The 16,110-nt window shown below is 37.7% G+C and overlaps 1 protein-coding gene across 1 annotated transcript; it reads left to right on the top strand.

Moving 5' to 3' along the window:
• The first annotated feature begins 508 nt into the window (after positions 1-508).
• Positions 509-10,230, top strand: LOC140952985 (INO80 complex subunit B-like). The gene is made up of 10 exons (XM_073402455.1): positions 509-632; positions 2,705-2,924; positions 3,843-3,940; positions 4,154-4,208; positions 5,326-5,428; positions 5,788-5,845; positions 6,423-6,526; positions 6,674-6,736; positions 8,331-8,446; positions 9,168-10,230. Exons 1-10 carry the CDS (start codon positions 551-553, stop codon positions 9,310-9,312), a joined length of 1,044 nt encoding a protein of 347 aa, XP_073258556.1. The 5' UTR covers positions 509-550; the 3' UTR covers positions 9,313-10,230.
• Positions 10,231-16,110: the final 5,880 nt, after the last annotated feature.

Raw genomic sequence — 16,110 nt, 5'->3', positions numbered from 1 at the left:
CGAGGTCTCTGCTTATTTACTTCCTTTAATTTACCAGATTCTGGACTTTATCTATTGAACAGTTTTGATTTTTATTTATCTATTTTGAATGACGTGACACTGAAAACCAGCGATGTTTTTGTATCTATCACGCAACGCGCCTCCCCACCGCGTTGCGTGACCATCCTTCGTATGGAACCTTTGCACTATCCTCTCTTGGTCAGACAGGTCATAATGCCCAGCTTCCTACTGCCGACGTTAACATTAACAGAGGGCAGGAGCATGGGCTCCTGCAGAGGGCTGTGGTTCTTGAATGAGCAGAGTCTACAGTCCACAGTGTCTACAGTGAGTCTGTCACTGAATCTACAGTGAAAATCCGTGTTGCTGGACTCTAAATTATCAATATGATCCCAATTTAAAAATGTTAGACCATTGCCCTTCAGAATTGTGGCCTTGGTTTTTGTCACTTATTTACAAAACGATAGCGTAAGTGATCTGTAGTTCCTCTGGGAACGGTAAAAACCCGAAGTGGGACTGCAAACGAGGGGACTGAGAACGAGAAAGGAAGATCATGAAAATGAGGCAGGCGAGCCGCCATGTTGAAAAGTTGAACATGGGGAAAAGAAAGGAAATAAGCGAAGACGATACAAGAGGTTAGTTTACATAAAAACGTCGCTTTTTTCTTTCTTTAAACCGCGTGATATAAAGATCAACTACCTGATTTTTGTTACACGTGGTAGTTAACTTATTTAACGCGGTGTGCTCCTACTTTTAAGTGAGGTTTTTTGGATATGATTAAGGCTTGAATATTAGCTCAATACCGATACTTCATAGCATTCTAACTCCATACCTGGATTTTGTTTCAAGAAAGGACTGTAAACACCTTCTTGTTTTAAAACATATTCACCGAGGACTACCGATCTCGTCGATTTCTTTACAATGGTATCATGTGTTCCAAAAAGAAGATGTTGGTTGTCACACAATCTGAACAATGTTATAGATCGTTTTCACTGTCACGCAGCAAAAAAATAAATTGGAAACCGTCCAGTGGAAGAAGGCAAGAAAATGAATGTTATAAAAGACTAATATAAAAACGATTTGTCCAAGTCTCAGGTCTTTGTGACCCACGGTTTCTGAGTTATTTGCCGAAACGTTTCGCGCACCTTTGTAGAAGCTTTGTATGGAGACGCCATATTAGTGTACCATTTTGGTCCACCAATATGGCCGCTGGAAATCAACAAAACATCTAGAGTTCACTTTTTCTATAAAAGCTCTTTCTTGTGACTCGAGAACTAGCATATGTGCGCATAAACATATCTTCTATTACTTGAAATGGTTATATTGCTGAAAATCAAGAGGAGAGACCTTTTTTCAATGAGACAGCATTCCTATTTTGGTGTCACACACTGTGAAAAGTGGGAAGTTCAAACTGCTGTATTTTTGAAAGGAAACATGCTACGGTAAAGGAAACTCGTAGAAAGATTTATTTTTTGTTTATCTTCAACCTAGAGTTAATAAGAATTCGTAAAACCGTGCTATTTTGACTTTACAATTTGATGATGTCACTGTGAAAACCATCTATTCCGGTGCAAGTTTGGATTAAAAAAAATTTATTATTTTGTTTTTAAAACTACCAAGCTGAACTTGCACTTGTGTTCTACATAGGTAACTTCTTATTTTGCATTCGATATGATATATAGCTCACAAGGTGCCCTACTGTACATGTCATAGGCTTCCCCTAGAGGAAGGACCTGAGGCCAATCAGAGGGATAGTGATAATGGGCAGAGCAGAGTTGAAAATTTCTCCCAATGGGAATTTAAGAGGACAAAGTCCCCTGGTTCAAGTGCGTCTCAATAAAAAATTATCCCCCTGATTTCTTCCTTATATAACTGGATTCGTTTGATTGAGGGGACTTTTTATCATAGTCTGTGTAGCTGGTGCAATGTGTCGCATACAACTGTAAATGAAGATGAAAAAATTTTTTGATATTCCCCCACCCCTTACAAGAAGACATTTTCTAGCTGTGGCATTTAAGAAATGGACAGTGTTTGGGTTTGACACACACTGTTCTGTAAATTATGAAATATTATACAGGGCTGTCACTAAGATTTCAAGTTGTTAGCTGTATATGTTTTACAGGTCAAATTTGATTTCCGGTTAATTTTCATTTAACCTAGGTTGATTCTCAATTTCTAATGTCTCCTAGCCCTAGAAGACAAAGGAAATTACGAATCAACATACGTTAAAAAAATTTAAGCTGAAATCAAATTTGATTAATACCCATGTGTCAATATTGTTGCTCCTCCATTGGCGAATCAGCAAAAATTGTTGACATAGTGGAGCAGCCAAAGACATATCTTGTCTTCCTTGGGATTCATCACTTAACCATTCATGACCTCGATGAAATTATTTCCATGAAAATATAAACAAGCAATTACTAAAAATTCAGGCCTCATTTATCAGCTGCTTGCTATCCAGAAATTTACTTGAAGGGCTTTCCTCTTTTGTAAATCACAAATGCATGGAAATAACACATTTTTCTTGTAAAAAGGCTTACCCAGCCTAATTCCCAGGTGTCATTTATATTTTCTTTACTTTATTTATTTTTAAACTGTATTCCCCATATTTTCTTCCCACTCTGACGCCAGCACTTACTTTCAAATTGAAACTACTATTACCAAAAAGTGTTACAATGGGCCTTTTTATGTTTATGAATTTTGATAGAATCATCGTCAACTTCACCTAAAAAGAAACATAAGCGCAAGCACAAAAAGCACAAGAAGAAGAAGGATCATGGCCCTGAGGGATATGATGAAGAGCGCAAAAAGGAGAAGAGCAAGGATAAAAACAAATCTCGGGAAAAAGAAAAGGATGTTGATAAAAGTGGTGGAAGAGCTGTAAAACTTAAAATCAAGCTTAGGGGTGAAACTGTGGCAACAACACAGTGAGTTACCTTTTTTTTTCTGTGTGTGTGTTTTTTTTAAAATTTGTTTTTCATATTTAATTCCTTACTTATCACACTGTTATAAGCTAAAGATAGTAGCAGCTATGACTCTGTATTATATTTTCAAGGATTAATAATGTCAGCAAAGAATAGTAACTTCAGGATTAATAATGTCAGCAAAGTAAAGAAGAAGAGATGAAGTATATCTTCTCGTTGTTTCCAATTGATGGAAATCGATGATCGGAAAACCAATCAATCAATTAATATCAATCGATAAAATGAGTTAATTGGTATCGACTGGTATTGGTTAGTATCGGTCAATCGATGATTAATCAATAACCACACAAAAACAGTTCATCAATTGATACAATTCCGACCCAGTCTTCTCAATGCAAAGAATATACCCCATTACTCGTGTACTTGAATTACCCACTTGCCTCGGCATTTCCAATCAGTGGAAATAGATGACCGGAAAACCAATCCATACCAATCGATAACCACACAAATCTTCGCAATCGATTGGTCATCCATTATCAGTATAAATTGATTGATTGATATCGATTGGTATTGATTGATATAGATTGTCATCAATTGGAAACACCAGGATATCTTACATCACTTTTAACAAAGTCATATTTGATGATAAAAGAAGTTGGTGTTGCAAGCACTATATGTGATGCTCATCAATGACCTATCCCAGTTGAGTAAAAACATTTATTTTGTTAAGTTTTTGCCTCAAGTTGTGTTTGGAGTGTGTTGTATGTTTTAAAGCAACAAGGCAAATAAGACATTATACTTAGATTTACTTTGGTTAAAGTTGTACTCTTACAAGTCAGTTAGGTTATACTCCATCTTGCTACATTGTACGCAGTAAGTTACGGGTAGTGGTGATGTAAGGGAAGTTATTTTTGTTTTCAGAATGGCAAAGATAGTCCATGTAAAAATACCAGAACCAGTGATAACCAGTGGAGAGGAAGAAGAGCCTGAGGAGGAAAATTACCAGCCATCTTGGCAAGGTAAGTTCAGATTTACCAGCTGATCACAAGGTTTTTTTTATCACTGATTGTTAGCAAAGTGGTTGCTGGCATTTCTCTTGAAAACAGACCTCTTCAGAGGTGGATCTAGGATTGTATGAAGTGCATTAGAACCAAAATTGCTGTGACACAATAATCAAGAGAGATTATTGAAGCATTAATTTGATAACCATTTCTTGTTAATTATTTCCTTAGGAAGTGAAAAAGATGAACCTGAAGTTACGGAAAAACCTGTTGATGATTCTGATGAGTAAGTTATATTTTTTGAAATAATATTAACAAGAGAGATCAGTCATGTCCAGTTGACATGATATGAGTGGAAAAATGTGTTTTACAACTCGTGTGGGTAGACAAGTTGTGTCCACTCAACTGAGTTGTCGGAAAGTGGAAAGTGCATCTCATTACTTCACTGATACAACCTGGCGACCATTGCAGTGACTCTTGCTTAAGCTAACTTGCTCTAAATTTCATGTCTTCTTAATGAAATGCAGTTGTCCAGTTGTATGACTCGTATAACCTGACGACCATTGCCATGACCCTTGCATAAGCTACCTTTCTCTAAATTTCATGTCTCCTTAATGAGACGGATTTATCCACATGACAACTCCATCTGTCGAGTGGACACAACTTGTCCCCTCATATGAGTTGTAAAACATTATTTCTCCTCTGGTATCACAGGGCTCAAAACTAAAAAAATCCTCAGGTCACCTCTTGGTGACCAAATGGAGAAATATACTCGCCAGATATAAATTTTAGTCGCCAGTATGTATTGTATTGTATTGTATTTTTACTCCATCCTATAGATAATACATTAGTTGTACAATATCAATTAATACAAAGTTGCTTAGACTACGTGTACATAATAATAATAATAAAAGAAGAAAATTAGAATGGAGAAGGGCACATTATAGTAAAACTAAATGACACAGCTTATAGTATGGTAGGATTCATCAGATTTGATTGTTTGAAAATATTGCAGAAAGAAGTCAGTATATGCTTTACTCTTTTAATTTAAAATAGTCTAAATCATAGAGAAATCTGGTTGCCAAAACCAGATTTTTTAGTCGCCATGGAGAAAAATAATGTTAGTCTCATTGGCGACTATATCAGTCACAATTTTGAGCCCTGTATCTTGTCCACAGTATTAGACAACCTCCACAAATGTGGGACTGGTTGAAGATGTGTCTGGAAAAAAGGTCCCAGTGACATCTGACAAATTGCTCTATTCTCCTTTCCAATTACCTTTTGTTCGCTCGTGAATAAAAAAGGTGGAAGTGAGTGTTTTTTTTGTGGCACCCCTTTGAGTTTAAAGTTGAGCAAAATAATTGTTGTTGATTTTGGTGATAATAATAATTATTAATTTGCAGCCAGGAAGAGCAGAAATGGTTAGATGCATTGGAAAAAGGTGAACTAGATGACTTTGGTCGAGTAAAACAGGACAAGGATGTGAGCATGATGACTGCCAGACAGGTATTATTTTTTAAAATTCTTAACCATTCTTTTTTTTCTAATATATATTTTTTTATTAAATAACCATAAAACCTGGTGGAGATAAAGAAGCACCTTTTTGCCCTGCAAGTCCTATGCACTGCAATACATTTGTGGAAAATATTGTTACTCTCTGCTAAGATGTATGTAAATTCCTCATGCAAAGCTTTTTGAAACATTTGTTTTATTAAAATGGTTCCATTCATTATCTTTTGAACACTTCATCTTTGTGACGTTAATACTGGACTGACTAACATGACTGTATGTTAGTGTTATTTCACTTGGTATGATTTTGTTTACAAGACTAAGCTTTTTGTTTATGATAATGGTTGTATTTTTAGAGAGCCATGCTTGGGCATGAAATCGAGGGAGAGAATCAACTCTTGGAATTGCCAACAGGTAATTATATATAATAACTATTATTTTCTTTTTGTTAATTTTTTTTACAGTTGCTAATGATAATAATAATAATAATATTATTATTATTATTATCATTATTATTAAAGTGTCTTTCTCCATTGTATGGTCTGTGATACTATGCTTGAGAGGCTCAAGATCCAGAAGACGACAGCTAGACTTTGTTGACTCAGATTTACAGATCGAAAACATTAGAGCCTGCCCGAATTAATCTATTTTTTTTTTTAGGAATATGAAGTTTTAATCTTTTTAACTTGTTTCTTTTTAATATCAGAGACGGATAATTTTCTTTTGTCATGACCTAATTTAAAACACTGGACTGCCTGCAAGAGCCATTGATCGCATGTGAGCCTTAAGGAATCGTTATTGACACAGTGATTGTTTTTTAATGATTTGTATGATTCTTAATGTTGTACAGTGCTTAATTCTTACTTCAAACATTTCTGTAAGTTATGTACATATTTTTAATTTTTATTGTTATTATTAAAAAAATATATTATGTAGTATAGGTCACCTTGTTTACAGTGTGTAATTGTGCCTTCTGCCATATGATTCACAGAACCAAGAAGGAAGAATGAAGACACAGAAGAGGCCCAAAAGAGGAGAAAGCAAAGAGCAAAGAAGAGAAAACAACAAATGCAGAAAAAGATTGAGGAAAACAAGGTATATTTTTTGACATTCAAGTATCTAGAACATCTTTTAAGCATTCACTGAAGTTACTGTTCATTTTAATGTTTGCATTACAATTTAAAGTTTCTTTTAACTAATACAAAATTAAAATAAACAAGAAATTGTCTGGTTTCTTTGCAGGCGCAAACAGTCAAGAAACTGCTGGATCGAGAAGCTTCTAGGTCCCGTAAAGAAGAGGAGAAGGTAATACCAACCTGTAATAAGCAGGGATAAATGTAGCTAAGGAAAGGCTAAGCAGGCTTAGGCTTATTTGGTAGTCAAGCCAGCTTTTTTACTCAACTGTACCTTCAAAATTGCCTCACATCTTTCGTTTCCAGAGAGATTTGGGCCGGTGATAAGCTTACTTTCAGCCAGGGAAGTTCACTGGTACTCGTCTGTCAGCCACATCCCTTAAAAAGGCAGGTTTTGTCCTTGACCAGGATAGAGCAAGGAAACAATAATACAGTCGACTCCCGATAACTCGAACCTTCAAGGGCAATCAAAAAAGGTTGGAGTTATCGGGAGCTCGAAGAAAATAGCCGTGAGTAAGGAAAAGAACAGTTTTTACTGCACAGTGAACATTTTAATCACATTTAATTGTAGAAATTTCAAGTGAAAATTAAAAGATACTTCTAGATTGAATCAGAACGTAACGCAACAAAACATAATCTAAACAGTTTTACTGTTTTGAGAAGTAAAGCTGTTTCGCATTAGATTTGCGACAAACAACATCAGCCTTTACTAGTAAACTATACTCCTACAACACGTCAATGGTAAACTCAAAATTCCATGTTTCGATGCCAGTATTCTGTATTTTCCCCGACTTTTTAAGGGCTAAAAACATGGTTCGAGTTATTGAGGGTAAAATTGTATAGAAATGATCTGAGGGGAAACAAAAACTACTTGGAGTTAGCGGGAGGTTTGATTCATCAAGGGTTGGAGTTACCAAGGGTAAAATTACCGTAAATGTATAACAGAAATCCAGGGGAAATCGATTTTGGTTTGAGTTAGCGCGAGGTTCAAGTTAGCGAGGGTTCAAGTTATCAGGAGTCAACTGTAACACCAGACAAACAAGCAGTCTCAAAACCAACCATGGCGGAGGGATGGGGTTTGAATGCAAACTTGAATTCTAGCTTGTTTTTTGTACTAGACTCTCGTAATCTGCTTGCCGAGGGCCATTGCTTGCTTGTGGCACACTGTAGTTAATAGAGAGGAGAAGTTGTTACGTCACGTTGCCATGGTTGCAAAATTTCTGGATGACAACAAACCGAAAACATCACCTAAAAAGTGAATTCGCACTGTTTCAAAAAGTCATGGATCTTATTCAATCTCATTTAATTTGTGCAGATGTTTGCAAAATTTTCTCGGGTTGAATCTGAAAGGACCATATCAAAGTTTAGAAAAAGGAAGAGGAAGTTTTTATGTTGTGTTGACCTGCTCCATGAAGCAGGCGCATGAAATTAGGAATCGTGCAAGGATGGCTAAGAAATGTACAAAAAAGCATGATGCACATGAAAAGTTTTTAGAAACCCTTTGCTTTTTTGCCGTTCTCGTTGCTGTCGCTGTCAAAGTTGCTTAAGCTCCGTATTGTTGTGATCCAGAAATTTTGCTACCATGGTAGCGTGATGCCACACTTCTCCTCTCTATTACTCTAAGTATTACATGATGACTTGCCTGGAACCTTTCCCATTGGAAAGAACTTAAGAAGCTACTTGTCCTTCAAGAAAAAAAAATTTTGAGCGGTCACAGGGGTTTGGGTTTGCAGTAAACAGATTGTCACCTAAGTGTTTTTCTTTAGGCCCGTCGTAAAAAGCAAGAAGTACCCCATATAAGATACATTAGCAATCAAAGTGGATTCGCTCTGTCCTTCTCACAGGGACTTGATTTCCCATTACAAATGCAGTCATCTCGAGGGTAAGCGTTATGATTTCTTTTATGAATAACATAAATAATGATCAAGAGGTAGCACGTCCACATAGTGGTTCTTCGTCTTCCTGATTCCTGGGCAAATTGGAATAAAATATTTGGTTCACCAAACATTGGTTTTTGAGGAGAGGGGAAAACTAGAGTACCCAGGGAAAAACCTCTTGGAGCAAAGGAGAGAACCAAGAAGAAACTCAACCCACATATGGCATCGATGATGGGATTTGAACCTGGGCCACATTGGTGGCCACTCCGCCATCCCTTGCTCCCCTCTCTTAAAGAAAAGATTCCCCAGGATGCACTAAAATTGACCTTATTTTTTTGAATCTTCAACTGGATTCATAGTATTGAAAAAATTAATTAAAATTAATTAAATTAATTTCACTTCAGTAGTTATTTTCCTGAAATCTACTTAAGGTTGATGTTACACTAAGGTAAAATCACAGTGAACTTGGACCTTTTCTGCCACTGCCAGTGTTTTAATATTGAGACTGCTTTCATTTTCCTATCTTGACCATTGTACTGGCATGCATGAGTCTGCAGGCTTTGCCATCTATTTTTTTTCATCCGGTTACCAAAACAAATGCTAAGTATGACTGTTTTTCTATGCAAATTAAAGAATAAGATAAGGGAACAAAAACAAGGCATACATGGTGCTTTAAAATACTTCACAAGCTCCACTGCCATTTGAATATTTTTTCCATTATTATAGGCCAGTAAAAACAAGACCAACATGTGCAGCTCAGGGATGCAAGAATTTAAAGAAATATGCTTGTTCTGGTAACAATCTCCCAGTCTGCAGTATCGAATGTTACAACAAGGTTCGGTTTATTCCTGTGCAGACGGCTGTTGTGTAAAGAGAATCAAATCTTGGTGGCTAAATGTTGGTTAAATGAACATGCAGAACTCTTGCAACAAGTGCAACAACTTTATCACAGAAAAAAGAAAAAATTAATATCACTTGAAAGCTTTTCCCCACCAAACAAACAATCCCAGAAACAAGACAATACATAACTCCAAGGAAATATTGGTGGTTAATAGATCAATACGGAGAGATTACATTAATATTAGTTTTCAAGTTTGGAACCTCATTCACCTCTAAATGCTAGGAATAGGTTACGTGAACAAATTGTTTATAATAAGTATGACACATATTTGTTGTTCTGTTTGTTTGTTTTTTTTCTGTTTTCATTTTTTATAAGGAATTTGTTTATCTACCTTGAAGAATAATTATTGTTAATTATTTCCAAATTAAGTTTATTTAAAGCACCTTCCTTAAAAAGCAGTGTTCAGACACTTGTGTAGCTGTATATAATAAAATAAATCCTTTTACCCCTATTGAAATGCATTGCTTGTAGCAAAAGATGGAACCAGACTGGAGTTATGGTTCATTAATTCCTGTTTTGATTGAGAGGAATGACTGTAAGACAACAGTTTAATTCATTGATATTATAAAAGCTGTACCATACTTTTCTCTTTAGTCTGAGTCATTTTGTGATCAACAATTTTATTAAAATAATGGTCTTTCTTGCTAACTCAAGAATCCTTGCCAGACTACAATGCAAAATAATAATCCTGAAAACAAGTCAAACAATTTCTTATTTAGTCAGACAACAATTGTTTAAGGATAATATTATTTTAGTTGCTTTATTATTTAGCAATGTGCAAACCTACTGTAAATAAGTTACTTGTTTATCTGAAAAAAGTCACTCATTTTTTTTCTTTAATGGAAGAGTGTATATTTCTGTTATTGAACTTTAAACTTGGTTTTTTAACTTAAAGGGTATGTTCACAATATTATGCCTGAGCACCTAGTGCCTGGAAACAGCCAGAGTACATATTTGCTCTGTTTTACCCTGTCAGATGTCATTTGGAAACATAAGTGTCATATGGATTTATGAACGTCCAAAGCAGAGCATTGCCTCAGAACCTAAGAAAACGTCTCCAATAATGATTCAATGCCCACTCAAGTGCCTAAGAACAAGGTCTATTTTAAATCATGACTTCTTGAACGAACACACACAGGCTGAATCAGAAGGGATAAAGCCAATTGATAAGACTGGGAGACACAAGCAAAGGCAAAGCTCATGGGAAGTCTTGACCCAGACTTAACAACAACATATTATTGATATTAAATACAAAAAAGATGCCTCCTTAGGGGTGGAAGGGATTAACAAAATTTATTATTCTAAACCATTTGTTTTTGTAGAAGCTGGCTAATGATGAGTAGATATGGCAACACACATAACTAAGCATCCCCTTCAAGTTGCAGAATCAATAGATGGAGAAGTAGCGTATTAATCCTTTCACCCCCAATTTCCATTTATAAATAACGCAAGACTGACCTACAAACAATCTCTCAAAGAATAAGTTGAGAGAATTTTATTAAAAATCAAAGCAGTTCTACTTTGGTGATTATTATTATTTCTCATATCTTTTTCTCTTGATTATGTATTGAACTTCTGATTGAAACTGTTGGGAGCTACCTATACTTTATGATTGCGATAAACCAATACTTTGTAAAATATAAGACCCAAGCGTCTTGTTTACGAAAAAAACTTGAAGGATTTATCTCTGGCTAAGGGGCCCAGGCTAAGGGGCTAACTCAGTTACGCCAGCAGGATCCCTGAGAATTAACCTGAGAATGCACCTGGCAGAGAAGGACAAGGAGAGACTGGGAACTAGCCAAGGCAAGTAAACCAAGATGAAAGTCAAGATGGCGGGAATACCTCAAGGAACGGGTCGGAGTGAAAAGAAGGTACAAAATTGCTTACTATTAACCTTAAATCTTACCACTTGTCTCTTTCTAGTTTGTTTTTCCAAGAAGAATTACACGGCCTTTACTTTTGTTCTACATTTTCTAATGAGGCGAACTTTTGCCAGTCAACGAAGAACCACGTCAATTGTTATTTTAGTTTTTTCTGGAACTTTTCTTGAAGTAAGCTGAATTATATCGCAGTGCTTTGTCCCTGTTACTTGACTTTAAACTTGTGAAACCAGTTGCAGAATGAAAAGCACTTTTGGGAAAAATATTATCATGCTTATTCTTAAACAGGAAATTACTTTTAATTTGCGCTTCCCAAATACGCTTTGGCCTTTTTGGATGTCTGCTAAAATCAATCTTAGAAGCGAGTCTAGAACCGGTGTGGACGGTCAAAAGAGGACATGCGAAAACACTTTCAAGGAGCTAACATTGACGTCGGCCGTGGAGCCGAGCATGTTCCTACAATAGCACTTTGTACCATTATTGTGACCATGCACAACAGTTACACTACCCGTTAAACCCAAATCAGCCTGGCCCTTATCTGTTTTGAAACTTCTCGTAAGTGTGGAATGTTTGATGTCTCCTGCGAATCCATTCCTAGCCAAGAGAATTTTTTAATAGACAAAATCATTTTGACTGGAAGAGGGGGAAACAGTACAATTTCCAACATGCATTAGTTTTATATTAAAACCCCCAAGCACTGCCTCAGAAATGCCCAACTTTACGCGGACAACTGTGGTGTTACAGGTGATGACAGGGTGCAAAGAAAGTCAGCTTTACAGCCTGCCATCTGGGCAAGCTGTAGCTAGCATGTACTAGACCACAAGGCATTTCAACTAGCCCCAAAACCCTTTCTGATTAGCAGAATTGATTATTCCTTCTGTGATTTGAATTTCCCAAAAAAAAACAGCACTTGCCCATCGGGCAAGTTAAGAACAAAAATCACTAGCCCGATAGTAAAATCCACTAGCCCCAGGCTATCGGACACGACTTTCTTTGCAGGCTGTGATGATGAGTCATAAGCGGTCCTCATGAACAAATACATTACCACTTCTTGTTAGCCGGCCACACCAAATTTACATCTGCTTTACCTGCTACTGCAGGTTGAGAGGCCAAAAGAGGTAGGAAAAAGTAGCAAGGCAAAGGCAGCAACAAGCTCCTAGAGGACAGGAGATTGGTACCCAGTGCAACTAAGGAATACCAGGCTGCCAGGAGTTCTCCAAGATGGCGGCCCCCAGATGTTGAATTTCAGGCTAATTTAGATGAGAAATTATTTCATAGGGTTGGAACGCTCTTTGCAAGCTGAAATTTTGGTGAGGAACCTGCCATTGGCATGAACTTCTCCTTTAAGATAACAAACCTTGCGTGCTTTTGTGCACATGTAAAGTGTTTAGAGCAATTTTGCAATCGCAGACATTTGTTTGGGAACTTAAGCACACTTTTTTGCTCCACTTGCTCTCTCACATCTCCAGCGTGTTCTCTGAGATGAAAGAAATTTCTTATGGGAAAGGTGGCTAAAAGCATGATAAAATGAATTGAATTTTTTTCCATTGGAAGTTCATCATCAGCATGCCTTCACCTTAAGAATAATGTTCCTGTGGAGGGTCACAAATGTTTACAATGCACTAGGACAGGGTTGTCATTAAGAGCCAGGGGCCGGGCATTTTCCCCGGCTACTAATAGAGTGGCCCCCGGCTACTTTTATTGGAAAATAGAAGAAAAATAGAACCAAAAGAAATCCCTAGCCATTTGATTCCCCGCCTACTTGTTGTATTTACCTGGCAACTTGAAATCTTAGTGACAACCCTGTAGGAACAATGTCTGTTGTGAGCTGATCATTAGCCTGTTAAGATAGGTTGCACACATTGCTGCAAGGTGTAACCACAGAAATAACTTACTGTTTTACATTGCAACAACAAAGGCCACCTGAAGACAAAGTTGAGCATAACAATGCATTCTGAAAAAGTTGGTTGTCAATCATAATTACTATAAACAACTTGTATCAAAAAGAACTATTTGTGACCTACAGACCTGGCCTCTTAAACCTGCTGAAATAAGCCTGTTTTGTGAGAGGTCCAGTAGAGTTATTAAGGAAGGCGAACATCATAAATGGTAGTCTTGTTTCTGACTTGTGGTCCAATGTTACTGCAAAGCATTGCAATGTTAGCAATAAATTGCTGGGAGATCACAAAGCAATAGCTTCTGACAAACAAATTTGTCTCCTGGGCATTATATTGAAAGATTTGGACAGAAAAACATTGTCCTACGATAAATATTGCTTTTGTGGAAACATTTGCTATTTTTAAAATTTTGTACTTTGAGTAGCTTGTTGTCATCTTACAAGATTCTGATTAGCTGAAACAAAATATTTCTCTGAATGTATTGTTATCCTGTGATCAGATTGGTCAACTCTGTGTTGGTGGCCTCAGTTATAGGTGGTTGTATGCACTTTCAATAGTTATGCAGGCATTGGTATTATAAAGAAATTGATTTTATGACATTTATTGCCTTTGCTGAGACTATTAGAACAGTCCAGTTATTGGGACTACCATTAAAGGAGGGACCATTAATTTGATTTTGATCTTTAGAACCCTTTGTAGATGTTATGTCTTTTTAAGATTAGTTCCTTCATGTGATTCTAATTAGAGTGCTTTTGTCCTTTCTTTTTTCACTCTCAGAGACAGGAAACAGGCTGGAGTGGGGCTTTGTGCGTGCAGTCAGCATAGATCAGCGGAAGAAGGTCTCTCGCACTTAAGGGTTGTATGTTTTACATTTCACCAAATTTTTCTCACACAAATAATTATTCATGAAGTTTTCATTCTTATTATATCTTATGTAACTCGTGTGATAAGTCATGCATTTCACAAAGCATTACACATGCTATCTGTTTTGATAACACAGATATAACAGTTATTTTTAATAACAGAAAGCACTTTTAATTGTGTGGAACATGTCTCGATTAAGTGGAAACATGGTCATTTTCTAAGATAAAAAGCCTTCTTTTTCAAGTGTCTCTCAGCCTCAGTGACAGAACTGAATTTAATGCTTTTTCTATTAGAGAAACTCTTACTAACAAAGCTTTGTTAGTGGATTAAGAAATTAATGTTAAACTTTAGTTGACTGCCATTCCATCATAATTATTTAAAATATATTTTTCTTTTCTATCAAGCAATGAGTTTAAATTGTACGAACATCATGGGACCTAGAGATTGATTGAAACAGAAAGAGAAGGAGAAACCTCAAAAAGTGAGTAAAAATACTGATGGTAGTTTGCTTGAGTAATGTAACAGGTTCTCAGGGAATCCTTTAACATAGCTGGTGTTTACATAAGAAAACTTGCCCTGGCCCAAGTTCTATACTGGAGTGGCTTCTTGATATCATATCGCATTTACGTGTTTTTTCTTTTGTCGCCCCATGACCAACATGACAATGCCATCCTGATTGGCATGCGCTACCCATTCCAGTTTACCAGCAGACTGATTTCACACGGAAACGAGTGGTTGTTTCGCATTTATATTATGCCGTCGCAAAATTTTGTACCAGAGAGAAATTCTCGCTCTGGTACAACAACCGGGGTGAACCCATACCAGGGTGACTTGCCCGGGCATGTTCTTTGGTGGTGGTATCATGAAACAAATACAGAGCCACAAGAGGGAACCAAAGTGATACTAGATGTCAGCTATTGGCGATGTAGAGGGGTGCCATCAGAGAGAATGAGAAGTAGGCCAGGAGTTGAACCACGGACTTGTAGATGCTAGGTAAGGGCAAGTATAGGGCAGAGATCACGTTTTCCAGTTCAAGGACTGTTAGATGATGGGCATCAGCTTGATTGTGATGGGTTGACGTTGACGCCTATTTGAGCCCTGGTGACGTTTGATACCCCACAACACATGCTGTAACCGAAGGCAACCAACCAGCGGAGAAGGCAGACCATCCTCAATGTGAAGGGACCAGATTGCTGAAAGGTAAACCTTTATCGATGAATGGTGGAGAGTATTGGCAAGGTGACAGCAGAAACGGATGAGTACGTCTTCACTGGCTGGAAGAGCTGATCCCGAAGGAGAAAGGCTATTTTCCTGAGCACAGAAATCCAAGAAGAAGCATTGGGCAGAAGCACAAACTTTCCTAGTAGAAGGGGCAAGACCCTGAGTCAAGTAGAAGAGGCATTTATCGGACAGCAAAGTTCCAAGTCCGAGAGGAGCTGCTGCGGAATCTGGGTCGGAATGGAGTCTGCATGAGAGGCTAGCCGACGAAAGGGCTGAAACTGAAAGTGAGACGGGGAGTCAGCGATTGGGTTAGACTTCCCTCTGACTGGGGAGGCAGTAAAAGAGAAGGAGTGACAAGCTGCCAATAGGGACAGATAGCGACCCAAGGACATGATGGTAGGGGCTCTTAAAGTGCCAGACCACAGAATTTCCACCACTGAGCAGTTATCTGATAGGAAGTTGACCTGTTTGGTGGCCTGTAGGGGACCCCAGAGGTAAGCTGCCATGAAGATAGGGAAAAGTTCTTTGGACTTGATAGACTGAGAGACCTGTGTTGGGAGCCATGCGCCTAACCAAGAGCCCCAGGGCATCTGAAGAAACCTCGAAGTTGGGAAGTGGAGCCCACTGGGGGTACTTTAAGGAAGCTGCAACCATTCCAAGACTGGAAGAAACTCTTGCCAGCAGGCTTGGTCAAGAACGAACACCTCACTGAGACGAATCGGGTGGTCATCATGACGAAAAGCGCATAGTGGGTTGATCATTCAACGCAAGAAAGAGTACAATCTTGCAGGCATGCTGAAGGTGACCTATCAGAGACTCCAGTTCCTTGCGTTTACACCAACGCTTCTGTGACCAATCCTCCACAAAGGTTATCCTATCAACTTTGTTCTGAGGAAGGCGCGCCT

This window comes from Porites lutea, chromosome 11, assembly GCF_958299795.1.
Source record: "Porites lutea chromosome 11, jaPorLute2.1, whole genome shotgun sequence".
Classification (NCBI taxonomy): Eukaryota; Metazoa; Cnidaria; class Anthozoa; order Scleractinia; family Poritidae; genus Porites; species Porites lutea.
Note: the sequence above shows the minus strand (reverse complement) of the source record. Positions and strands in the feature narration are given on the sequence as shown.

Excerpts from the sequence above, each read along its gene's own strand:
- LOC140952985 (XM_073402455.1), top strand. The coding sequence starts at position 551 with ATGAAAATGAGGCAGGCGAGCCGCCATGTTGAAAAGTTGAACATGGGG. Across the intron at positions 4,209-5,325 it reads CCTGTTGATGATTCTGATGA|CCAGGAAGAGCAGAAATGGT; the intron begins GTAAGTTATATT and ends ATTAATTTGCAG. Across the intron at positions 8,447-9,167 it reads CAAATGCAGTCATCTCGAGG|GCCAGTAAAAACAAGACCAA; the intron begins GTAAGCGTTATG and ends CCATTATTATAG.